The sequence below is a fragment of the Patella vulgata genome, chromosome 2 (genome assembly GCF_932274485.2).
Source record: "Patella vulgata chromosome 2, xgPatVulg1.2, whole genome shotgun sequence".
NCBI lineage: Eukaryota > Metazoa > Mollusca > Gastropoda > Patellidae > Patella > Patella vulgata.
The window spans coordinates 29,788,605-29,816,063 of NC_065880.2; the positions used below are offsets into that span (position 1 = coordinate 29,788,605).

General features: G+C 36.7%; 2 protein-coding genes across 4 annotated transcripts in view; one reads left to right on the forward strand and one right to left on the reverse strand.

Moving 5' to 3' along the window:
* LOC126811674 (decapping and exoribonuclease protein) overlaps positions 1–7,791 on the forward strand; it is a 146,153-nt gene extending 138,362 nt beyond the window's left edge. For all 3 annotated transcript variants that reach the window (XM_050537488.2, XM_050537489.2, XM_050537487.2), the window contains 5 exons: positions 1,001–1,096; positions 1,853–1,967; positions 2,694–2,829; positions 4,987–5,081; positions 5,752–7,791. In XM_050537488.2, the coding sequence (XP_050393445.1) occupies positions 1,001–1,096; positions 1,853–1,967; positions 2,694–2,829; positions 4,987–5,081; positions 5,752–5,869 (560 nt within the window). In that variant the 3' untranslated portion in view covers positions 5,870–7,791. The remainder of the gene's footprint in view (positions 1–1,000; positions 1,097–1,852; positions 1,968–2,693; positions 2,830–4,986; positions 5,082–5,751) is intronic.
* On the reverse strand, positions 7,079–13,889 carry LOC126811676 (p53 and DNA damage-regulated protein 1). The gene is made up of 3 exons (XM_050537494.2): positions 13,700–13,889; positions 13,106–13,206; positions 7,079–7,625 (listed from the first exon to the last, which is right to left on the reverse strand). The coding sequence occupies exons 1-3, from the start codon at positions 13,837–13,839 to the stop codon at positions 7,468–7,470; spliced, it is 399 nt and encodes a 132-aa protein (XP_050393451.1). The 5' UTR covers positions 13,840–13,889; the 3' UTR covers positions 7,079–7,467.
* Positions 13,890–27,459: the final 13,570 nt, after the last annotated feature.

The following is a 27,459-nucleotide window of genomic DNA, read 5'->3' on the forward strand; positions in this document are numbered from 1 at the left end:
TCAGTGGTGCAGGACAAAGGTCATGGCATGGAAAGTGTCCACATCTAGTGGTCCGATTGGGATGAAAAACTGAGGTCCTGTGATTGATTACCTATGACAATGCATAGTGCATCTGTTCAGAGAAAATTTCCCAAATATAGCACACTGCATGGCATATGTCTAATTGTCATTCAAACTGGAATGAAGAACCGACTGTCCCTTAAAGTTGGTAATGGAAATGATGGTGGCTGTAGTGCTGCTGTCATCCAGCCAAAATTTTCTTATAGCACACTCCATGGCATACACATGCCTGTTTTCATTAGCTGAGATAGTGCAGACATTTCTTTTCCTCCAGAGTTCAACACATTACTCAGCCTATAAAAGTTCTGGAACAGACAATTTAAATGGGTTAAAACTTCTTGGATTTTATTTAGGCAAGAGACACTCCTGTTACAGTATCCTTTATTGAGGCCAAGTGTAAATGGCTAATTAAACATACATTATGCAAGAGCTAAATCTGTCTATTGCAGGTCTTTCTTTAGGCCTGAAATGTTATCTAAATTATTAATTAAACATTAATTAACTTATCCAGACCATAATCAACTGTAGATGGCATCGCTAGCCTGCGATCTTAAGTGGATTGTGAGCTGATTTACTGCATAACTTTCCTTCTCAATTAAACGATTAAATGGATAATCGAGACTATGCTGTTTATCGTACTGACTTTAGTAATGATGACCGAGGCTAGGCAGAAATTTCATTCACTTAGTTCTCGGTTCATAGTGGATCAATTTGAATGAAATTTTCAGCAAATTGTCTTTACATTATCTAGTTTATAACTATTATAGTGAGAACTGCCAACTCGTTATCGAATCTCCCATAATGTATCTTTAATTGGTAAAAGAGGTGAACTATTCCAATGTTTTTCTCGAGACGTTGAATGACAATAGTTTAAAATTCTAGCAAGATATTGTTTTGTGTCGGTCAATTGACTATTTAATTGTTTTCATGTATTTTACAGATAAAGAAGGGGGTAAACCTGATACATCTAGACCTGTTAATAATAACGAAGGATTCTGTTCTGTTGTACGTTCAAGGTTAAACAAAAATTCACTAGGTAATAACATTTAAAAATGCATTATGCAAGATTTGTAGAAAGAGTTTGGCTGTTTCTACTACAACAGATAAATGAACAATATATGACCACATTTCAATGTGGGCATATAAAAATGAATATATTGAAAATTTCAGTCAAATTCCTTTATTCTGAGCTAAGTTATGAATGTTTGAAGTTTTGATAAGAAATAGCCATAAATTGCTGATCGTTGTTAGATGGAAAGAGAGAGAGAGAAATGGGGTTTAACGTCCACTCGACACAAACTAGGTCATTTCGGGACTATTGTTAGATGGAAATTCCACCGCAGTTCATATTCTTGACTGTAAAGTACCATTGCCTTTATAATAAACAAAGTCTAGATTTACAGTACTTTTATCGACAGTCTCATGTGTGACGTCATACATTACCAGAAGATTTTGGCTTGCTTGTCTATATTAGTGTTTAATGCGCACAGCGGTCATTGTCTAATCCACTAAATATGGTGGACCCCATCCATTAGAATTATTAATAATTACATTTATGAAATATCAGTAGACACTGATATTCAAGATGAGTAGTAGTTATATAGTCAGACTCAGTACAGTCAATTAATTTTTAAATTTTGAATATTATTCACCATATCTTGATGTCCGATTGGGCATACTCCTGGTTGGACATTTGGAAAATAGCAAAGGACATGTCCAGGTTATACAGGCAAAATAGCATCAGTGGTAGATAGTATGTATGATAAGAATTTGTATTTCTTGTTTATTTCAGTTTATGGTGGTGAAGTTGATGGGATAGATAACACTATAAATAACAGTAATAAATATGTCGAGTATAAAACTACACGTCAAATAGAGACTAGAAACCAAGATATTAATTTCAGAAGGTAATAAGCAAACCTAAAGTTGGTGGTCTTCATTTGCATTTTTCGGACAATCTCTAATTTTTTAAGGATTAATCCACCCTGAAATGTACTCAAATTGATTACATCCACTCCCTCCCCAAATAACCAAATATCAATAACAGCTAGATAATCACATGATTTGAATTCAGTCGAATTATAGAGAGGCCCATTGCAATTTTGTCTGCGGAGGATGCCGGATGTTAAGAAATTTTCCATTCATCATATATTTGTGAATATAGAATGAAATGGAATCATTATTGTACTGATATTTTTTTTAAAATTCAACTTTCACACTATTGATTGCTGTTGTAGTTTTCAAGGGATTTAAAACCCTTCAAATGATAATCAACAACTTTAAATGGTGTATACATGTATAAATGTACTTATACCCGGTTGTGCTAACACCATACATTGTCTAATCAGAGTGTTTGCATTCTATTCTCTTCTTGAATAGAATCAGCTGTTCATGACCACAACTTGACAAAACTCACACTGTTTTTCCTTTGTTTTATATATCACACAGTGTGACACACACACACACACACATAAAGTTCAGTTGGAAAGTGTCTTGCTAGCAAATAACAATATCTCTGTATGTGCTCTCTGCTATGACTGGAAGGGAAATGTTTTTGTGGTTGGAAAGCCAGATGTTCTGCCTTACTATTACTATGGACATGATATATCTTTTTTTTTTCTTCTATATTTCAGATTTAAATTAATCAAATGGTGGGCTCAGAGTTATCTAGTTGGCATTAGTAAAATAGTTTGTGGTTATCGAGATGATCAGGGCATCGTTCATTCTTTAGATGAATTTAAGACACAGAAAATACCAGATGAAGCTAAAGTAATTTAGATACTGTATTCCGTTTTTATACGCCCACATTTTCATGTGGACGTATATTGTCGTCGCCCCTGTCCGTCCGTCCGTTTGTGGACTCTCTACAGGTTACAATTCTTGTCCGATTTTGACGAAACTTGAAATATAGCTTTATCCCAAAAAAATCTTGGCTGCTTTCGATATTGGCATGTATCGGATCGAAACTTCATGGATTATGGCCCCTGTTTGTACGAAAAATCACGTTTTTAGCTTGTGGACCCTATAGAGGTCACAATTTTTATCCGATTTTGTTGAAACTTGAAATGTAAGTTTATAACCCAAAGATCTCGGTTCCTTTCGATATTCGTGCATATCGGACCGTAACTTCCTGAATTATGGCCCCTGATTGTACGAAACATCACGTTTTTAGCTTGTGGACCCTATAGAAGTCATAATTTTTATCCGATTTAAAAAACCATATTATTATATCACCGTTACACCCTAAGGACGACTGAGTTCGAATTTCGTGAAAATCGGCCCAAAATTGACAGACAAAATGGCCGCCGTTCGTTCTCAAATAGCTTAAAAATATGGTATATCCAGGTTGTGGACCCTATAGAGGTCACAATTTTTATCCGATTTTGTTAAAACTTGAAATGTAAGTTTATAACCCAAAGATCTCGGTTCCTTTCAATATTCGCGCATATTGGACTGTAACTTCCTGAATTATGGCCCCTGATTGTACGAAAAATCGCGTTTTTAGCTTGTGTACCCTGTAGAAGTCATAATTTTTATCCGATTTAAAAACCCGTATTATTATATCACCGTTACACCCTAAGGATGACTGACAGTGAATTTCGTGAAAATCGGCCCAAAATTGACAGACAAAATGGCCGCCGTTCGTTCTCAAATAGCGTAACAATATGATATGTCAAGTTTGTGGACACTAAAGAGGTCACAATTTTTATCCGATTTTGTTGAAACTTGAAATGTAAGTTTATAACCCAAAAATCTTGGATCCTTTCGATATTATGGCCCCTGATTGTACGAAAAATCGCGTTTTTAGCTTGTGGACCCTATAGAGGTCATAATTTTTATCCGATATAAAAAAACGTATTATTATATCACCGTTACACCCTAGGGTCGACTGAGTTTGAATTTCGTGAAAATTGGCCCAAAATTGACAGACAAAATGGCCGCCGTTCGTTCTCAAATAGCGTAAAAATATGGTATATCAAGGTTGTGGACCCTATAGAGGTCACAATTTTGATCCGATTTTGATGAAACTTGAAATACATATTTATAACCCAAAGATCTTGGTTCCTTTCGATATTCGCACATATTGGATCATAACTTCCTGAATTATGGCCCTTGATTGTACGAAAAAATCACTTCTTTTTTTGAGCTTGTTCTCTGTCCATCTCTTGCAAAATGTGGGCGTATCTTGCATGGCAACCGTTTGTTATTATTCTGATCCTTGTGAATTGACGTTATATTTTCTTTGATTGAGATAAGCACCGGTACACTTAACATGATTTACAGATGGTCAGTTCCAAAGTTTTTGATGTTCAGCACACTACTCTTCTTTGAAAAGATCTTATGACCCATCAAAGTTGATACCAATTCAGGAGACTATTAAAATGGGTTTATCTATCCCGCTGTTCATTACATCTTTTGACAAAATAATTCTTCTTCTCACTGAGGCAGAATGTTCATTAAGTCTTGTCAGAGTTCGATGATGAGCATTATTCTGCTTGCTGCGGCTAAACAGAGATAACTAATTTGATTTGTTGATGCTTTGGATCATAACACTTGATTCTAGTTGAGTGAGAGTGATGAAACTTGGGGTAGAGCTTGATGCTTTATTAAAAAATATATATATAAAAGTAATTAATGAGTGTCATCTACATGTATATATTTTGAGATGGGGGACCTCATTGTTACTGTTGACTTGTTATATCTGCCAAGTTTACCCAAGTATATATTAAAATTATTAGATAGATGGGTAATCACTGGAAGACTCCATTTTGAATGCATATTATGCCATTCTCACGTTCGTGGTTTTAAAATTTACAAATGGACATATTATTATAATGTTTAAGAATAATGTCATCAAGTTGGATATTATGTATCTTATAACATGTTAGAATTAGAGTTTTCATCAGATATTTAATTTACTTTCAGGATTTGTATAATCCATGGAAGCCAAATGTGTGTTTTAATTTCCTCGATCAATTTTTAAACTTTGTTAAAAGTGCAATTAATACTGATAATCCAAAGTGAGTATTATATCATTCCAATTCCTAAATTGCAAATATTGCCTCCCCAATCCTGTTTTATTGTAAATAATGCCCTCCCCCACCCATGTATTATTTCTTTACCACCCTCCAATGTATATATGTAAATCTAAAGAATGTATACCCTTTTTATGTAAAAATGCCCATCCCACACTCAGCTGTGTTATATCTCCCCCAGCCTCCATTGTAAATTTGTCGCCCCTGTAATATATCTTTCCCACCCAACTGTCTTCCCCTCACAAATTTGTACTGTATTGTCTGTAATATATACACTTAAATATCTCCCCCAGCCTCCATTGTAAATTTGTCGCCCCTGTAATATATCTTTCCCACCCAACTGTCTTCCCCTCACAAATTTGTACTGTATTGTCTGTAATATATTACACTTAAATGAATTTTTAATTTCCATTGATAGTTTATTTTAAAGTTAAAGTACCCCAAAGTATATTTTGATTATAAAATGTTTTGTTTCTTGAAATTCTATTCCATCAAATTTTGTCACTGTATAATGTGCCTACATAAGTCTACTTTGGTGTGGTATCTGTCATCATTCACATAAAAGTCACCATTTAGTTTTAAAATGACCTACACCATTTTGTGGTCCTATTTGGAGTGGAATTGTTAATTTATACTAATGTCTTTATTGTTGCAGGATAGTACACATACTTGAATGGAGTCCAGGGCATGATGTTGTTTGTCAAAGAACGGAAAATGAAAAATACCAATTTTTACCAGATTGGTTTATTAATTGGGAGGGGTGGGATGCTTAAAGCATTTATGGCTCAATTATACTTGTAATAAATTCTCCCTTTTTTATTCATGGTCTATGCCAACTGGCCATTGAATGGTTATTATTTGAGAGTTATTTCCCTTGCCACAAGATTATGTTTTGTAAATATTGGTACAGAGTATAGCCTACTAAATGGTATGCTTCTAGAACACCCGATACCACTTCTCAGTTGAGGACATAGTCAACTAACTTTTGTTATCTATACAAATCTGATTAAAACACAGATCCTATTTCGTTTCGTTTTTTATAGTTCAAAATTTTGTTTTACTTGCTTTACAACACTAGGATCTGGAAGAGTTGTTATATAACCTGCATTCCGGTTGATGAATGTAGGGATTAGCCAATGAAACGGTCTGTTGCAGCGAGTTCTTGGCGTGCGATGCAAGGAACTGTGGGTATCCTACTAGAAACATCAAATTTCTGACGTCATGGGGTCAAAAGCCGCACGCATAACCCCTGATGCGACCTCCCACTACAACTGGTCAGATCTTCAAATAGTAGAGGCCATCGAAAGTATAAAAAAATGAAACGAAATACAGATCTGTATTTTAAACACATTGTATCTATACTAAATGGACGGCAAATCAATGTTGTACTCTTGTTCATTTTTATACGACCACATGGAAATAACTGTATGAAACACATTTATGATTCTAATATTTGTCCCCCGCCTTTCAAAGAAAGCAGGGGACTATTAAAATGGGTTTGTCTGTCTGTCTGTCCGTCACACTTTTTGGGACACAATAACTCTCCTTCTAATTGAGCTAGAATTTTCAAACTTGGTTTAGGTGTTTATTAGGTCGATGCCTTGATGGAGTTCGAAGATGAGCATTTTCTTCTTAGGGTAAGCAGAGATAAGCAGTTTGATTGGTTTATGCTTTGGGACATGATAACTTTAGTTCTGATTAAGTGAGAGTGATGAAACTTGGTGTATAGTTTCATCACATCAATACCTTGACTAAGTTCGATAATGAACATTTTCTCCTGAGGGTAAGCAGAGCGATAAGCAATTTGATTGGTCAAGACTTTGGAACATAACAACTCTGCTTTTAATTGAGGTAGAATGTTTAAACTTGATGTTGATGTTTGTTAGGTTAATTCTATCTGATAGAGAGAGATGAAACTTAGTGTATAGTTGATAATCAGTTTGATTGCTCGATACTTTTGAAAAAGATAAACGTGCAATTAATTAATATGTGTCATCTATTTATTTCGGGATTTCGGTGGGGACATCAGCCTCACTGTTGGCTTGTTTCATATTTAATAGGGGTTTTCCTTATACATCAATGGAAAATCTCACCAAGTTTTAAAAAAATCACTGCAATTTGAAAAAAAAGATCTATAGTGTGTAGCGCGTTCACAAAGAAAGTTTGACGGAAGGCCATTGTGACAATTTCATATTTTAGCTGGATTTCTCCGGTCAGACAATCACCAGTTTTCTTATTTTTTGTGGCCTTATTAAGGCTAGAATTTTTATATGAATAACATTTTATTTTTGTAACAAATTTTTAGGCTACTATATAAGCACACAATATTTACATAAAGTTTTAAGGTTCGAATAATCATCTTAAAAGAATCTCATAAAAGTCTTTCAACTGCTTTAACTTCTTCTCTATTTAAAGGCTGTAGTCCAAAACCTTTTACACCGTCTTGATTTTGTAAATCACGTAATTTATCTACTTTTGGTTTCAGTTCATTCCGTGTATCTTTAATTTCATTTTCTAACTGACTAAAATCTGAAATATAAAACAGTAATATGTCGTTACAGAAACAATGCTGCCATATTATGCCTTCTTTGCCAAGTTGGTGTTGTCAAAAGCCCTCCTGTGTATTTAGTCAATGAAAATTGATAATGTAATAGCCATTGCCATTTAAGAACTAAATAAATGAACTGGGATTTAATGTTGTTTTTTTCTACACCAACCGTGTGAATAAAGACAGTATAAGCCATACAGTGTGCTATAGGGGACATTTTACCATATACTACCTGTCAAGGGTTATTTAATGTGCACTTCAATGGTTACACAGATGGGCCTCAGGTTTTTGCATATCTGGAGGACTAGGTGCTTTACCTTTCCAGGATGCCACTCAGATAGTGAAACCAGGATGAAAAAATCCTAAGGAACTGGCTACGCAGTACCACACTTAAACTATAAGCAACAACACCCAACGGATAAAGATGGTATATTATGGCATCTTACAAAACATGTTTACATTTCGTAAAAATGGTGGAGAGGGACAAGAGAAGGTTTAAGGGAGACAACTCCTGTTAACGGATCGCTTACATCACTACAAAAATATAGTATACCAACTGGCGTAACTTCTGTTTTTTTTGGGTTTTTTGAAAGGAAATAAAATGGAAATACAAAGATTAAGTCTAAACTGAATGTCCTATAAAATAGAGATTAAGCTGTAGCTTTAATATGATCCGGTGAACACAATGTGACGACTGAGAATTTTACGTCACATAGTCTTGTAAATATGTGGGTTGCTTGTGTACACGTGTAGGTCGGGTGTCTGTGGACGTATTGACTGTCGGCTGGGTGGATGATGATGATGACGTTGCCACTGATGTGGATAAGCTCGAATTAGACTTCAATGGGGAAGCCGGGGTGATTAACACAGGTGGTATCACTGGTAGAGCAGGTGGTTCCTCAGGCTCTGTGAGCGTATTCGTATCGCATTCTATCTGAGTAGGGACTTCATCCAATTCATCAAAGTCATTACTATTTCCATTGTGACGTAAGGGAAAGCAGTTGTTTTCAACAAAGTAGTTGAGTACGATATAACATTCTGATGTTCTCACCTTGTAAGTTGAGGAACGTAACTGGAATCCTGAGAATTTCCTGACGAAGCACCAATTACCATCAAGGCTAGTTACAAGATATCGATCACGAGCCTTGTTTTTATTACCATCTGAGCGCAGGTAAACCAACTGCGACATGATTACTTGGAAGTCTCACTATATCCATGATTACGTAATCGCTGTGCATGTTGTTCGACTATAAGGTCACGATCTGAGACAGGAAGCTGTGTGTGTGTAAACTGGCACCTTTGTGTAAAGATTTCACGAGCAGATAAACCTCTACTTCTAATTCTAGAATTCAACTGAGCAGTTGCGATGGAAAGGCCTATAGGTGATACTGGTCCACCACCAGGTTCTTGACGCAACAGCTCCTCCTCGAGTTCCGCAATTGCCCTTTCCGCAACAGGATTTTTGTTGGGGTTTTTAATGCGGCTGACATCAATATCGATGCACAGATTTGTAGTATGGCATCATTCTTAAGAGCAATAAAACCAGAAGCCGCATCTACGCGGATATGTACATGGAAGAAAATTCACCGCGACAAAGCTTGGATATAACCTGGACACATGGTTTACTGTCGGTGAGAACACAGGTCTGGTGGTGAGACTGTATTATGAAAGGGCTAAAGTGTTTAATGGCTGCAGCAATACACAATGCTTCGATTTCACACGGTAACCACGTAACCTGATGTTGGCGTAGTTTGGAGCTAAAGAATCCCACAAGGGATATTTTGTTGTTGCGGCTAACATAAAGTGTTGCTCCAATCCCATGCCTTGTAACTGAACCATCAGTGACAATCCACAGTAGGTCTGATGGTCTGGGTAGGAGTATGGTGGTATTGGTGATGAGAGACTTCTTGGCATGAGAGAAGGAATGATGTAGCTCGTCTGTCCAGTTGACCTTTTCTTTTGTTTGTTGCCCTTCAATGGCCATATCCAATGGATTTATCAAGTCAGAACAGTGAGGTAAGACACATGCTAAAACCTTATAAGCCCCTATAAATGATCGGAGACCACGAACGGTGTCTGGTGGTGAGTATGTTGAAAGAGCAGATATGCGATGAGGGCTGGCATGGATGGAACCTTGTGACCATACCCAAGCTAAAATGGTAGTGGTTTTCGGACAAATGACAGTTTTCAAAGGCGATAACTTGAGGTTACATGTGTGTAATGCATTCAACGTCTCTGTAAAATTAGTCATAAGCTCCTCTGGTGAATTACCTCCTATGTACAGATCATGAGCAAGCTTAGCAACTGTGCCAGCCTGTAGTTGGTCACCCAAAACACGGCACATCAGTTCTTCAAGGGCTGTTTCCGAACCGGGCATACCCATGGCAGAGCGTGTGTAAACACGTACCCCACGAAAGGGCATTGCTACACAACAATATTTCATTTAATCTCTGGACAAAGGAATCTGGTAGAAGGTACTTGTCAGATCCAAAACAATAATGTACTGCAATCAACATCAGGCAAAAGTGAAGGCTGTGGTTTACTATATCTTCCAACATCAGCGAAGGCAGTGACTAAGCGGAAACCTCCAGATGGCTTCTTAACGAGGAAGGAGGGATAAAGGTACTCAGCAGTGATGTTGATATCTTCTGGACGTTTAAATACGCCTGCTGTTTCTAATACATCAAAACATGTTTGAAGTTCAACAAGTTTGTCCCTTTAGTACTGGGGTACACGACCTTTGCGTTGTGGAGGCTGAACTGGACCCATGTTGACAGTGGCTTTAAAGGGACCAACTGCACCGTTGTAACCAGATATATCCGGATCAAATACGGTATCGTACTGACGGAGTAAGTTTTTGAAAGCTTCTAGTCTAGTTGTTGACGATAATATAAGATCGGGATCGAGAGCTACTTTATCAGAATAAAATAAGCCTGGACCAAGCTTAGAGGGAACAGAACTTGGTGCTGGAGTATCACAGTGATCAGCATTTGTTGGGAAATCAGTGACCAGTCGAACCTGACAGAAGTGTTCATTGCGCTGAATGGTTCTGGGTTGATCTGTGGTATTAAGTATTCTCACCTTACCAGCAATAGACTCTAAGATGGAGGGCTGTGGCCACATCTGGGAGAGTTTCAAACTATGTGAGCTTGGGCAATCGGAACGAGCTTCGACAGCCAAGATACAGTCAGGGTGATAGTCGGGTGGAGCAGAAACTTCCAGGTAATCACCAGGCCAAATAATTGTCGCTGAAGCTGGAGAGCGAATAACAGAAGCCTGTGTACGCCGGATGGAATGGTACTGAGATGGTGCCTTTGATGACCCATATACAATAGTATCCGAGTCTTTGATTGTAACTTGATGCTTGGCTGGGCGAACAGATACATCGTTTACAGTCATGATGTTTATTAAACGCTTTAAAATGAGGGGACTGTTTGGTACTAACACGACAAGCGGAAACACGATGGGTCGTTGATGTATCATCGTCCTCCGGGTGTGTAGGTAAACCATCGGTTAAGTCGAGATCACCATCATCCAGGCAAGTAGTTTGACGGGCACGATTGGGAAATTTTTTGTCATCTGCAGGTAAGAAAGGGCAGGTACTAAGGTAATGTTGAGTCTTTTGGCGATTGGCTTGTATGCAGAGAGGGCACGATCTAGGCTTAAATCTGTCACTCTTAGCAGGATCTGGGGTATAGCGCTGTCGAAGTAATTGGCTAGTAGCTGATTGTAGCACTTTAGCATCGACCGAGGCGTGTACTTCATCTAACAGTGAGTCAAGAGCTAGAGAGATCTCAGGTTTAAGAGATGCTAGTGTGCGAGAGCGCAATTCGGTACCATATTGTTGCTTCACCAACTGTGGTAAGTCTGGATGTATACGTTGAAGCCAAGTTAGTACAACTATGTTCTGTAAAGATGGTGTTAATTCTCCGTCGACTGCGGGATCTTCACCATGGTGAGAAATGTGACCATTACGTTTAAGTAGATTGTCTTCAATAAAGGACATTAATCGTTGGAAAAGGTCCTCAGGTCGCTCATCTGGTTGGAGATGAATATAGTTAAAGTCCAGGTAATGACTGCCTGTAGATTGTAAACCATAATGTAGGCGAATAGCTTGCCAAATAGCTGATACGGAAGTCGAGTTTTTAACAATTGTATTACGGGAAATAATGGGACAAAAATTAGCGATCTGTCCGAGCATCAACTCAAGGTGGGTCACTTTCTGTTGTGCAGTACGTCGGTTATTCTCTGGAACATCACGACCATCATCACGGAAGCCCCGCAAGGGAGTATTATTAGACGCGTTACCCCATTTGACGCCATCGATGAGATATGCGGCAAAATTTGGATCTAGAGATAACCTGTACTGTAAGTTTTGTCGCCATGCTTCATATGACGTGATTGTTTCGTGTTTGGTTAGTGTCCACTGTTTCGGAGCACGATTATTAGCCATCTTGTTGTATGATTGTGAAACGCTGTGTGTATTCACAGCTAGAGGAGAAACCAGGTCGCTTATGTCAAAAATGACGATGTGTAGGACTGTTCAGACTTGGATTGTTTTTGTTGTTTCATAAACAAAGAGAACTTCCGGGAGCTCGTAGGTACAGCAAAATCACTCCAGCCACCACGCCAGTCAGCAGTACCACACATAAACTATAAGCAACAACACTCAACGGATAAAGATGGTATATTTATGGCATCTTACAAAACATGTTTACATTTCGTAAAAATGGTGAAGAGGGACAAGAGAAGGTTTAAAGGAGACAACTCCTGTTAACGGATCGCTTACATCAGTACAAACATACAGTATACCAATTGGCGTTTACCATTAGCTCTTCTTGAGAGTAGACATGAACAACATTTTAATTCCTAAATCAATGATTTTATTTGAAAACACTACCTATGCTTTTAGAATTTTGAGGAGTATTTACTCTGATTTCAATAAATAAAATTGAAAATTTTTATGTAGTCCTTGTGTGTATAAATGATGTAAAACAGATTAGAAATGCATTGCAAAATAGAATACCAGTACTTATCCTTGAACATGGTGGTCCTGAAAAAGTAGATAGTTCTCGGTGTGCAGAATGGGCCAAAACCAGGAGCAAACACGTGACTTTCTGGTAAGAGAACCAGTGCCATGCCCACTGGCCCCCCCATTGCAACTAAGAATACAGTCTATTGTGTAAGATTTCCCAATATATTCATGGAACTAATGACAAAATTTAATCACAGGCATCCTCCACAGATAGAGTTTTCTACTGACATCTATATACATGTACTAATAAAGATGGGCATACCCCACACAGTGCTATCAGGTGTACTCATATTACAATTCTGTCAGTATATGAGAGTATTTTTGTCCCATCCAAACAACTATACACTTTCCCCAGTGAGTCAGTCAGCACCAAAAGCCACTGTGGCTCCTGAAATATTATGCAAGTTAAAGAATAAACCATGTTACCTTTTTCTAGCATACTGATGGCAGTCACTCGAGGCATTTTTATAAACATATTGCCAACACACATCCATGATTTTTTGGCTGTCTTGTCTTTCTGTAAACATCTGAAAGAGACGAACTGTTAGATAAATCAATCAGAACTCACACATATTATGTCAAGCACAAATTAGGACTTTGTCAACTGTATCTAATTATATTTATAATACATGTCCAGTTGCAGTGCATAACATTTTGGCCGTGAAAACAGCGCTATATTGCACTTTCACAACTCCCGCAGGACTAGCAATGACCACACATAGGCCTACCAAATTTCAGTCTACACAACTTCTTGATAACCAGAATCTGCCGACCACATGGTGTGTATTGCACCAGCAGATTATAATATTAGACAGGGGGGGTTATAATGAGATTGCACATGGCGATACAAGATTTATATCTCGGATATAGATAATCTTGATTCTGTTATGCATAGATAGCGATACAAGATTTATATCTCGGATATAGATAATCTTGATTCTGTTATGCATAGATAGATTGGGGAAATAGACACTTGACTCCACTAACTCTGTCGAACGTTGATTTATTAATGAATTTTACCTAAGAGCTTCTCTTGTTTTATTTCTTCTTAAATCAAATTCAATGAGGTGTTGTTTATCAGCCAAAATATCTTCTGCGACTTCCTCAATTTGTGCCAAGTTTTCTACAATCCTATCAGTTTCTTGCAAGTTGCTTGTCATGTTAGATATATATCTACTTTCAATTTTACAGACTCGATCATCCTGACCATGCAAGAGAGACAACTATCAATAGCCCATGAATGGGTTCAGACCACAGTCTTTTCCAAACAATTGTAAGACGAAAATATAGTTGGAAATATTAATATTTGTATTCAGTGGGCGCGAAATAACTGCAGTCGGTCGCAAACTTATGCATCAGTGACCAAATGAATTAATGAGGTAAACAATACGCGCCAGTTTTTCAAAGCTCAAATTAGTATGGTTCAGTAATGAAACAGGAACACCTCAATGCCGGACACGAATCACACGATCTATCTTGACAAAACCGCCGATCAGTTGTCAAACTTGATGAAAATATGAGGACATAGTCATATCTTTGCTAATTTATGTATATTCATCACAACAATATATCGTCCGAGATATGGGTCCATGTAAATGATGTAGGCCTAAATATTGTCACTTTCAGAAGTTGTGACAGATTCACAGTACTTTGTACGTTCTTGCAAATTTCTTAATAAATAACATGAATTCCCAAGCGTAGTACTCAGTTTTACTCATGTTACAAGTGTTTTCAGACCATCAGAATTCTGTAAAATTTTACCTCAAAGTCCAGGGAGCATGCCCCCCCCCCCCCTCCAGCTAGAAAGCTCAAACCTGCTGTGCTCGGCTCGTGATTGCGTCACTCGTATTAGGGGCCTGTGCATCAGTCGGTTTCATTTTTCCTAAGCACCCCAAACAAAATCCCACCCCACTGCCAACTAGAAAGCTCACACCTGCTGTGCTCGGCTCCTGCTGCGTCTAGGGTGACAACCCGACCCGCATTTCGCGGGACAGTCCCGCAAAATGTTTCCAAGTCCCGCGTCCCGAAAACCAACCAAACTGTCCCGCAATTGCTCACATGGAAGATTTCTATACAGTAATATGCGTGAATCTAGTCTCGCTATAGTCTATTTGAGTATTATTCTAGTCAAAATACTGACAGACCCACCACAAATTCCTTTAGAAGGTCTTTTGGTACCAACATGTAGATGACATTTCCCTGTACATCATTCTGAAAATCCACCGGCGTGGTTCCCCCCTGTCACTGGTGCGAGACAGAGGGCCTTGGTCAACGTTTACTCATTCGGATGAGACGCAAATGAATCCTTGGCAGTTGGAATCGATATAAGAGTATAGGCCGTAGCACCGGTCCCGGACACAATTTCGATCATAGGGCACAATCTGGAGTTTGCCCGTCTTCATTAGCCCAGTCGGGCGTTAAATCCCATTTCAATTACGTTTAACTCAAATAAATATATATTTTAATGTAATAAACATAAGAAATGGAAAATATTGACAAAAATCAACGAATATAATTTATATAACATTGACACCCCACACTACAACTACAACCACTATCAGCAGCGCAACCGACAACACCACGACCGTCACCATACTCAAAGAAAATTAAATTAAATTAAATTAAATGAATATAATTAATTCACATATTATATTTTTTTTAATATTGTAAAGACCTGCACTACCAGTAGAAATCTCAGTTCTCAGACAGTACACCTTCTAAAATCTCCAAATGTTAACTTACAACTTGGAAAACGTGCTTTGTCCTATGCTAGACCTTTTCTATGCAATAAACTACCAAAGTCAATTATTGTCAAAACAGTCCAGGGAGAGAGAGAAAAGGATAAATGGAATTTTGCGCCCACTCGAAACAAACTACATGTATAATTCGCTTGCACATAAGGTATTTAGCTTTGGGAGGAAACCAGTGGACGACGTTAGATGGCGACCCCATCCCTTGTCACGTACAAGCGGGGAATCGAAACCACGCCACTTGACTCAATGACAGAACTTATGATCTAAAATTCATGCGTTAACCAAGGGGCCACCCAACCCCCCCTCTTACCCAAATAATATTAAAATTAATACTAGTATTTGTTACATTATGAATCGCATAAACAAAAAAAAACATTAGCTGACTACTGGGGCATTTGCCGTGACCGAAGGCTATGTATTTCTATGTTATATATATAAAAAAAAACCCAAAAAACTGGAAGAAAACGGATGTATAGAATTGCTTGTTCCTTTATTTTGATATGTATACTTGGTTTAATGTAGTATCAATTACATTCGCTTTCGCTTTGTCGTCTCTGAATTAGTAAAATTCAAATATTATGTCCATTGATGCATAACTGATGAGTGTGTAAAGGTATCTTGTATGTGATGATCAACCAGGGACAGTAAAAGATGAATTACGTAAGATTTAGATAAAGAGCTGACAGTTCTTGCAATAATAGTTTAAACATACATTATGCAAGAGCTAAATCTGCCTTTTGCAGGTCTTTCTTTAGGCTTGAAATGTTATATAAACCATTAGACATTTATTAACAAAACAAGACGTGCTAACCATTCAGTCATCCAGCCCCCCAGCTCTTAAATAATGCATCTTTAACCAGCATAACATCCTTTATACTAAGTTATTATAAAATCTCAATCAGTTTCACAACATTTAGCATGATTAAACTTAAGCAATAAAATCTCAAAACGTTTCACTATACCTTCGGCATGATTTAATTTTAGCGATAAACGATTAATGTACATGGATGATAATTCGGCAGTCATTGCTTTGTAACTTAAAAATTTAATTCAACGCCAACGCACCCTTTCAAACGGTTCTGTCGCACAAATTAATAATTTATATATTTTGTTTGAAATGAAAGATATAAATATTATATGACTTGAATTTATATTGTTGCTATCTATTATTACCCTAAAAGATTCGTGTTAAATATCATATGACACACGAATACAAAACATGCTTGTGTGAATATTTCATAGTTTGATTTTCTATTGTTGCTGTGACGAAAAGTGAAGTGACTATATCAACATTGTTATGCATACTGCCTCGGTTTTTTTTTTTAAAAGATGATGTCCCGCAATATGATCAAGCAAAGGTGGTCACCCTAGCTGCGTCACTCGTATTAGGGGCCTGTGTATCAGTCGGTTTCATTTTTTCGTAAACACCCCCACTCCCTATAAACAAAATCGATATGTACGCCCCTGTTTGTAGTGATGACTGTAAATACATCTGACTGCCAGTGTGGCTACATATTGTGTTTTGTTATTTGTGGTAATGAGAAAAGTTTTTGACTGGGTGAGATGGGCCTCTGAATGACTGCTTATGCGATCCGGATTATTGAAGTGTCCTGGATTAAAAAATTAACAGAACACACCAAATAAAAGTATAGTATGCTAATTAAATGTCAAAACGGGAAAGCAAGATTTACTCTAAACCACCAAATCTACCATTATTTCAACTCATATCTCAATAATGTATATCTATTTTTGATAATTACTGGATAATATACCGTGGCGTTCTTGTGTCAATATGCCCCTCGCTCAAAATGCGATAGCCAAGGACAAATATCCAAAATACACAAATTTACCTAAAACCACCATTATTTTATCGCCCTTTGCCAAAGCGCCATTTAAATCATCGCGTTTTTGTGTTAAAGTGTGATTTATAAGGAAATTTGGAAGCCGTAACATAGCTCGTGGTAACCACAAATCCACCATTATGTAGCCTACGTAGCTTGAAATAGGATTTTCATTCTTGCTGGGTAGGGCAAACCCTGGCTCTCATAATTAGGACGACATGGGGAAGGATGGTGGGCATGCCTTGATTTCCTCGGGTGAATCATTGCTTATTAAAAGCTTTATCGGAAGAATTAACCACACCAATTCAAGGAAAATATAAAATTTTAATAAAATATTAGCTGTGATAGAGCATTTATGCGAACAAAAATTATAATTCATATTAGCAAAAGATCAAACAATTGTAAATAAATATATATACATCAAAATACACCATAATAGTTATTTAAACAATAATAGTTATTTTACTTTCGATGGCCTGCACTACATGAAGACCTGATTGGTTGTAGTTGGAGGTCGCATCAGCGGTCGTATGAACAGATTTTGACAATATGCCATCAGGCATTTGATTAATAAATCTTGTTCATTAGACCTTGTTCTGACTCCTATTCTTAAGGACTGTCTAGACGAAGTTATATCAGTTTTTACCAATATTATTAATTCTTGTATATCATCCACTACTATTCCCAACGTTTTCAAACAAGCTTATACATCTACACTTGATCCTAATGTTTTTAAGAATTACAGACCTATCTCTAACGCAAGTTTTATTTCTAAAATATTGGAGAAATGTAATGCGTCTCAGATGGTAACTGTTTGTATAAACCATTTCAAAGTGCTTATAAACAATTTCACAGCACCGAAACAGGTTTAACCCGGGTTTCAAATGATTTTCTAATGGAAATTGATAATAGAAAATGTACATTTTTAATTTTATTAGACTTATCTGCTGCTTTCGACACGGTGGATCCTTGTATTCTTTCACTTAGACTTCATTTCAAAATTCGGTATTTGTGGCTCTGCATTAAATCTTTTGAAAGCTATCTTGTGGGTAGAAAACAGTGAATTTAAGTTAATTGAAAATCGTCGTCCGAATCTGTTTTGTCATCTGGGGTACCTCAAGGTTCTGTTCTTAGTCCGATTTTATTTACCCTTTCTACGACACCATCAGGTGATATTGTAAAGACGAAGATGACAACTGAATAGTTTCATGGTTGGACTCCAGCCTGCAAGCCGCGTGGATTTCCGGGAATCCCGAGAAAACCGACGTTAATGTGTGACCGGAAAACACGTATCTGACGACGTGATTAAAAGTTTGCAAATTTTTTTATGAGTTTTCCTGAATTTCGCCGGAGCATGGACACGGATAAAACCGACGGATGCATTGTACATAATAGCTCACGGGATATAAATGGCGTATTGGTGAAACTATTCAGTTGTTTTTTCTCGGACAACCACAGAAAATGTTTACTATAGAAAAGCTGGGTTTGGTTTTGTGCCCATTTGATGGAAACCCCCCCCCCCACACACACACACCCCGCACTGAGCCTCCAGACTAGTAGTATGGGTGTTGAGCACCAGGTCAGCTTTTATAGACCAATAGTATTCTGCTGACTTCAGTATCCCCATTATATGCCATATTTATGATAATTTTCGAACGATTTGAAAGGACAAAGTCTCAATGATTTTCGATGATCACTCGCAGGGTTTTTCAGGGTTATCTATTTATTTAGCTAACATAAAAGTTTGTTGTTAGCCAAATCACGGCAGAATATACAATTAGTACTAATTTAGTGAACCATGGAGAGGTGTTCATTGTCTGGCAACCTATATTCATCAAGCCGCATCAGATTAGACATGGCAATTAAAATCTCGGCAAAATCGATATAAAAAGTAATCCCAAGGCCACAATAATTTTTCATCGGGAACACCTATTAAAATATATCTTCTTATTTCTTTAGAAAAAAGACTAATTTAAAAAACAAAAAAGTACTTGATTTCAGTTCCAAATATTTAATATTCATTTATCAAGACCTCGAAGAACAAAAAATCATATCGGTGTAGCCTAACGGAAGTGGTTTCAGCTTACATCTGTTGTTTTCATCAGACTTTACAATCAATTATTTAAACAAAATATAACTTAATATCTTATTAGGCCATGACATGTAACACCATAATAACACTCCATACGTGTGTCACTGAAATGACTTTGTATGAATTTGAATGCGAGGGCGAACAAAGGATGATAAGGTATGGAAATCTATAACTGCCATTTGTAATTTCTCTTTTTCGTCCCATCAGAACGCAAAAGTCGAAAAGTGGGAGTCACGACAAAATGTAGGGCAGCAGCACACACACTAAACCAAAATTTGTAGGATGGGGTTGGGGGGAATCTTTGGAACGAAAGGTCGAAGAACGCTGAAAATTGATAGGGATCACCATCTCACTGGTCCCACAAATGGGATTCGTGACTCCAATCTACGATCGCGACTCTTGAGGATATGTGGGACTGATTACCACTCGGCATCGTATTCTACGCAAAATTTTACTCTAGAAAAGTTGGGTCTGGTTTTGTGCCCATTTGATGGACCCCCCCCCCCCCCGGCACTGAGCCTCCGGTCTATTCAGTAAGGTTGTAGATAAAGTAGACCGTCTTCATTAGCCCGGTGGGTGCACCACACCGCACATCATATTAGCCAAAGTAGCTGTCAGATTGGGAAAATATCGGCAATCTAATTAAACTGAAAGAAATTAAATTGGTGGCCCCTTGGACTGATCAAATGCTAGTTTTGAAGTTACAATTTCATTCATGATAATGGAACGGGAAATTATCAGACTATTTTTAAAGACACGATTAGTTGATAAGAATGACATTTTATTTTTTATTGGCCAGATACGTATAAAATTCATAATTGTTTCTTTGAGTGATTCGAATGTGGCTTAAGAATATCACCAATACGGCCATGTCACAGTGGCTCAGGAAGTCCCGGTGTTGACAGAGAAAGTGCCTCATGATTTTACAGCCTGGTTTCCCGTATTAAGTGGATAAGACGGAAATGCGTCTGTCCTAACACAAGTTGGCTCATATTACATTGAATGGAGCAAAGAATTATTTAAACCCCATTTCATTTAATTTTTTTCGACGCTGATCACCATACCACTATCCGACGTTCTACTAAACATTACATCCAAGTGACTTTTTTACGAAAAATGACCAGAAATTGCCGTATCCCTTTATTATTTTCTGTTTATGAAAACCAGAATTAATTAGTATACATCTATATTTTATACCATATCACAACATAACAACAACTTTGATTAAACGTATCCTGTTTCACACAACATAATTGTCAAAAGTGTGAGTAATATTATACTATAACATCCAACGTCTCTTAATAACAGGGGCGTGTTCAGGAATTTGAGCAGCAGGTGGTCCGGGGTGGAGGTACCGTCAAGTTTTGCGTTAGACAATACTTGTGCTCATTAAAGTACATGTATGTATGATTAGAGTGGAGTGATGCCAAAAGCGGCAGCATTGCTTGTAAAATAAATAGTCTGTAAAATAAATAGTCAACTATTATTGGATTTTCATAAAAGTGACACCATTTGATTCAAACAGAAAATATGCGTCATATCAAATTGATTACAATTTAAAATTGACACTGGAAGTAACACTATTTTGTCAATATCTGTATTTTCAACCTTTAAAATAACTATTCTTTTCAACGAAGAATTATTTCATATGTATTAAAAATTTTAACTTTAAGTTTCAACAAACAATATCAATACAAATGATACGGTCATATAGATAACACAACATGGTTTCTAACATCTTCAGTTGCGGAGAAATAGTCGATTTTCTACAAGCCACTTTTCAAGGTTTTTGATCCATAAAAGTGTCAATTTTTATTCGATTTTCTAAAGATTTTCACCACGTGATCACTCGTGTCATTTATCATTTTTATAAACCTAATTTAGCATTTTCATTATAACCGGAAGGAATATCTTTTTCAAAAAACTGTATTTTTAGCCTCCATAACAAATCTTTTGCTATAATGAGTTATATTGATTATGATATTTGATTCCAATGGACATATAGATGGGATCAAAGCCATCATGTAGATATCAAAAACTTGTTTCTAATATCTTCCCTTGCCGAGAAATAACCAATTTTGCATTTTAATTTCAGTTTATGGGTTCTAGTACGAAGGTTGTGGATCCTCTGGAAGTCACAATTTTTGTCCAATTTTGATGAAACTTAAAATATAAGTTTATATCCCAAAGATCTCAAATTCTTTCGATATTCGCTTATTTCAGACCATAACTTATTTCATGATGGTCCCTGATTGTACTCAAATTGGTTTTTTTTTTAGCTTGGTTCTATCCATTTCTTGCATGGCAACCACTGGTTAATTTTGTATATTCATTTTTAATTTTGTAAATTCATTGTTAATTTTGTAAATTCATTGTTAATTTTGTAAATTCATTGTTAATTTTGTAAATTCATTGTTAATTTTGTAAATTCATTTTTAATTTTTGTAAATTCATTTTTGTAAATTCATTTTTGTAAATTCATTTTTAATTTTGTAAATTTGTATTCAGAACCACCAGACCACCCTAGCTCACTTCCATATTCCACAGTAATAGGGCTAGTATTACTACTAGCCCTACTGAAATGCCCTGACGTCATGGAAGCTACGGTGCTTAAGTGCATGAGTAAGACGCTGGGTCGCTGGCCTGGAGGTCCGGGTTCATCGGGATTTGAGGCGTATTTTTCCCTTGTCAGTGGCGCAGGACGGAGGCCCTGACAAGGACAGCTGTCTAGGGGTTCGGATGGACGAACAACCGAAGTCCCGTGTACACATAATTTTCAAAATTATAGATTAAAAATACAAATAGGAAATCGAAAAAAAAATAATAATAATAATATGTATCTGAGCTTCGTACAAACTAATACCGGTACCTCTTATTGCAATCCACTTATATATACATTTACCAATTACATATAACAAACATGTCACAATTATATCTAATAATCCAACGTCTAGTTGGTATAACTAGTAATGCATCTATTGTTTATATAGGTCTTCTGTGATTGTCAACGCAAAATGTAAGGCATTCTAAATGCAGTAAGGTCAGAGAAGAAATATATATTATTATTATATGACAGTAATACTGTCAATGACGTTAAGGGTAGTGTTTAACATAAAGTCTCATTGCGTCATTTTAGCGCAATAGGAATCACTTGCAAACTACAATATTGTGACAGATAGATCTGTAATAAGATTATCGGACCAAATGGTTTAATTCTTCTCAATATCCACAAAGATATGTTGAATCCAAATTTCAACGATCTATGCTGCTCGAGATGTAATTTTGGTGTCGCCTGACAGAATGGATAGGCCTAATTTAAATCAAATTGAATCCAAGCTGGGAGGTTATCTAGCGTTGGTACTTTGAGTTTCTTTTAAATCGAATGTTAATTGTAAGTACAGGGGTACCACACCGCACACAAGCAATTACACGAGACAAACCTACGGAGTACATATTTACGTGGATTAAGCCGTGAGAAATTTGATATTTTAACGAAAAGTGCAATTGACTTTAAAAGGGATCAATTAAAGTCCCCTCATGCCAGAGCAGATGTTAGACCGATATGCAATCAAAGGTAATTTTATTATTATTTCTTTGATTCAATTCTACCAATTCTGACCTTTCAAAATTTTAAATCTGTATCTCTTTTAGATAAATATAAGAATAATAATAATTGTGCTATTGCAGGCCAGTCCATGCTTCATGAAGTATTTGTTTTTGTTATATTCAGTTGTGCTTTTCAAATGTCTTTATATAAAAACAGTACATAGTTTGGTTTTTTTTAATTTGAATGTGAATGATTTTTAATGGTAGTAAAGCGATACCTGTGGTAGGAATCGCTGTCTTCAACATTTTTAATGATTGTTATTAGATGGAGTGTAAAGAAGTACTATGTAAGAGCCAAATCTGCCTATTGTAGGTCTTTTAGTCTGGCTGTAAATGCTATACAAATTATTAATAATTAATAAAACATTTAATTACTCAGTAGGACGTTAAACCCCATTTCATTTCATTTCATTACTCTCAAGACCATGCGATAGTTGAGATGAGTGTAACGTTAAAATGGAAAATAGTTGATTATCGTGGTAATGGTACTTAACAATAGAGACTATTTATTCTATAACTTTCAAAACTTCAAACAGTCATAACTTCCCTCAGAATAAAGTAATTTGACTGAAATTTTCAATATTTTCATTATTCATGATCTATTTTTGAACTATTATGGCAGAACGGACCTGTTCTTTATCTAATTTTTACATAGCCTAACGCATCTTCAACGTTTTAGGGAGAGGGGTTTACTTGAGAAAGGAGTTTTACCAGTTTCCCGAATAAACATATTGTTTATAAAAACATTCCATTTTCTGCACCAACCGGGTTAATGGAGACGAGAATACGCCATACAATGTGCTACAAGGGCATGGTTGACCTGACAGCGACGGTACGCCCAGCGGTTATTTCTTATTACAATGGCCAAAGGTTATTTTACGAGCGCCACAAAGTTTACACTTAACCTCAGTTTTTTGGCCCATTCGATCGACTAGATTCTGTTTCTTGTCAGGAGCCACTGCCTACACCACTGACAAGGGATGGGATTTAACGTCCACTTGATACTAACTAGATCATTTCAGGACACATATATTATTAGGTTTTATTTCTTGGACAGACGACCCTACTCCTTGTCACATTACATCATGGAATCGAAATCTCGTCACTTGACGCAATGACAAACCTTATGATCAAAAGCGCATCCGCCAGGCAACTTTAACACTAAATCCCCCATCCCATTATGGAAGCGGACGTTAAAGGACCTAAATAGCTATTCTTTGGCACTTAGAAATATTGGATAACAACATCAATGTCGTGTTTTCAATGTCGAACACTGTGGATAATTCCTAGTTAAAGACTTGGCTACTTTAACTAAAGCTGTTTCACACACACATTGTTGTCTATTGTTTCATTCATTTATACTGACAATAACATATATAATACCAATATGTAGATCTGATACGCTTCTATTATATTGACCAGAATTAAAATTATAATATTGTTATTGTCCTAAAGGTGAAGACACTGGATACCACTAATAAGTCGACCTAAGGGACCATTAAATCCCTTTATTACATATCCTATATATAAATGTACGTAATACGAATGTACAAGTCAAAGCTTGAACATTAATTGTGACTAAAATCTGACAATAGGGTATTGCCCCAATTTGAACCTATGGACACCGATCCCATTATATTCTTTGTCTGTTTTAGCCCTATATTCTGTCGGTTTTGATTGAATGATCAAATCATAGATGACCTTGAATTTTGTATTCTTGCCTTACTCAAATCTGTTTATAAAACTGATCGATCAGTCCAGAATCTTCCACCTCGACCCCTTTGCAAGATTTCATTGGCATTACATGCCTTGCCGTCTGCAGATTTTAAGAATAAATATTTTACTTTATATCCCTATTATTATACTCGTTGTCAGGGGCGGGCCAGTTTATCCTAGGGCACAGAGCTACCCAGTCCTCCCCTGCTCGCGGTTGTTAAACTTCTTCCATATTAATTACATTTATAAAATAGTAAATACATGAATAAAAAAATGTTTATTAAATAAATAAATTTGTTAATTATATAAATAAATTTGTTAACTATATAAATAAATTTGTTAATTAAATAAATAAATAAATAAACAATTAGATAATTTGAAGTTTTAGAGGTCTTCTTATACTTTTATTTAAAGATACATTATGGGAGATTCGGTAACGAGTTGGCAGTTCTCACTATAATAGTTAAAAACTAGATAAGGTAGAAGGCAATTTGGTGAAAATTTCATTCAAATTGATCCACTATGAACCGAGAACTAAGCGACTGAAATTCCCATGACCCATTACTAAAGTCAGTACGATAAACAGCATAGTCTCGATTATCCATTTAATCATTTAATGAGAAGGAAAGTTATGCAATAAATCGGCTTACAATCCACTAAAGATCGCAGGCTAGCGCAGCCATCTAGAGTTGATTATGGCCTGGATAGGTTAATTAATGTCTAATTAATAATTTAGATAACATTTCAGGCCTAAAGAAAGACCTGAAATAGGCAGATTTAGCTCTTGCATAATACATGTTTAAGTCCATATATCTAATTATTTATTAAATTAAATAAAAAACATTTTATTTATTTATTTATTTATTTATTTATTTATTTATAAAATTGTACTACGAAAATCTTAATCTATATATAATATTATTATGTTCTAAGCTCAATCTTTTAAATCTTACAGAAATTCTGAAATAAAACTGTCTAAAGTAAAATCATCAAGCACTCACTGTCAAGAAGTGTACTTTGAGCTTTGTTTTATTTGCTTAAGGGAAAGGTCCAAGTAGGTAATTACAGTAAATTCATCAATTGTTGATAAAGTTCCTTGTGTTGTTTATCAAGATCCGTGCAATGCAATATAAACATTTATAAACTAAGTCTCCTTTATTTACATTGAAGAGGTTTTGAGTGTTAGAGTATACATTATAAATATGACACAATTCTCTGGAACACAATTATGGTTTATTATTGAACGACGTCGGAGGGTTTGGTGGCCCAATGGTTTTAACGTGCAGTACGCGTACGTCTGTCATTAAGTCAAGTGTACTTTCGACTCCGCGCTTGTACGTGACAAGGAATAAATTTGTGGGTTTTCTCCCCACCTTCCCAGTCCACTGCTAAAGACAATAATGGCCAGCAAATAAGTCATATAAAATGGAACCACATATTAGTAAACGAAATAACATAGTTTGTGTGCGTGTGTGCGTGTTTGACTATCTCTCCACCCCCCCCCCCCCGTCACTTACTGAGCGATATGTTTACTAGTGTTGCTTGATAAAGATTAGAGAATCGTCGCTCAGTCATAAGTTGCAATGCTATTCCATATTATACACGTGTCCTGAACATTGCCAGGTTAATTACTAAATGCCATTGAACCAGAGAATACTTTATATCCATACGAAAGCCCATGATTGGGAGACTGGATTTTAAAATTGGCTATTCGGATTTATTTACCCAAACACGACCCAACACACACCTGCTTTCACACGAATAACCCGAGAAACTTGATGGGTTGGTTGAACCACAACGCGGATACCGCGGATATCGCGGATACCGCGGATACCGCGCATATAAAATTATTCTTAAAATTTATTGATATTGAGCCATGAACGTAAATATTATGTCAACAAGTTCTCAATACGTCGGTGCGAATGGGGCGGATAGGTGCTGGGGTCGCGACATCTATCAATGGGTTATTCGTTTGGACACAAGTGTTGAAATTTTGCGAATCAGTTAGTTTACGTAAACTGATTATATGTTCGATATTGTTTTACGCTTTATCCCAGGGATGGAATTTCCCATTTGGACTAATAAATACATCACTTAGCAGCCCATGTCAGCGCAATAGTTCCAAGAAAAGCAACTGAATGTCTTTCTACGTTAAAGTGTCCTTAGATGTACTTAAATATAATCCTTTAGACAGTATGTGTGCATGCAGTGGCCTTCGCATTATCTTTTGTGAGGTTAATTCATTGTGAAAACCTTTCCAGCATCGCGAATCACGTAGAGAGGTACATTGCGACACACCTTGAAAATATGGTCGCCATAAACATATAATGTTATCGTTATGTAAACAGTAATACCCAGCGCTTTATTCATGGTGGTATATATAATGATTGACACCCTGAGATCATGATAACCCACCTTCCTGTTTGCTAACAAGCAACATTGCGTAGAGATTTTAGCTTTGTAAATCGTCATTGGATCGAAATGACCCATTCATTTCCGAAAACCTTAAATGATTCTCGGCTACAACAGGGTCATCGGGATGGATCAACCTGTTAATGATTTCCAAAGTATAACATTCTGACCATACATGGACCATAGTGAAACGAAATGGGGTCTAACGTCCTACTGTTCTGCTCTGACTGGGCTCAAGATGGTGATTTTGCATAAGGAACAAGGACCCAGGCGGGTCCCCAACAAAACAATATTTATATGTGTGTGTGTTGGGGGGCGGGGGGGGGGGGGGTAAACGGACTATGGTGTTCTATTGTTTAT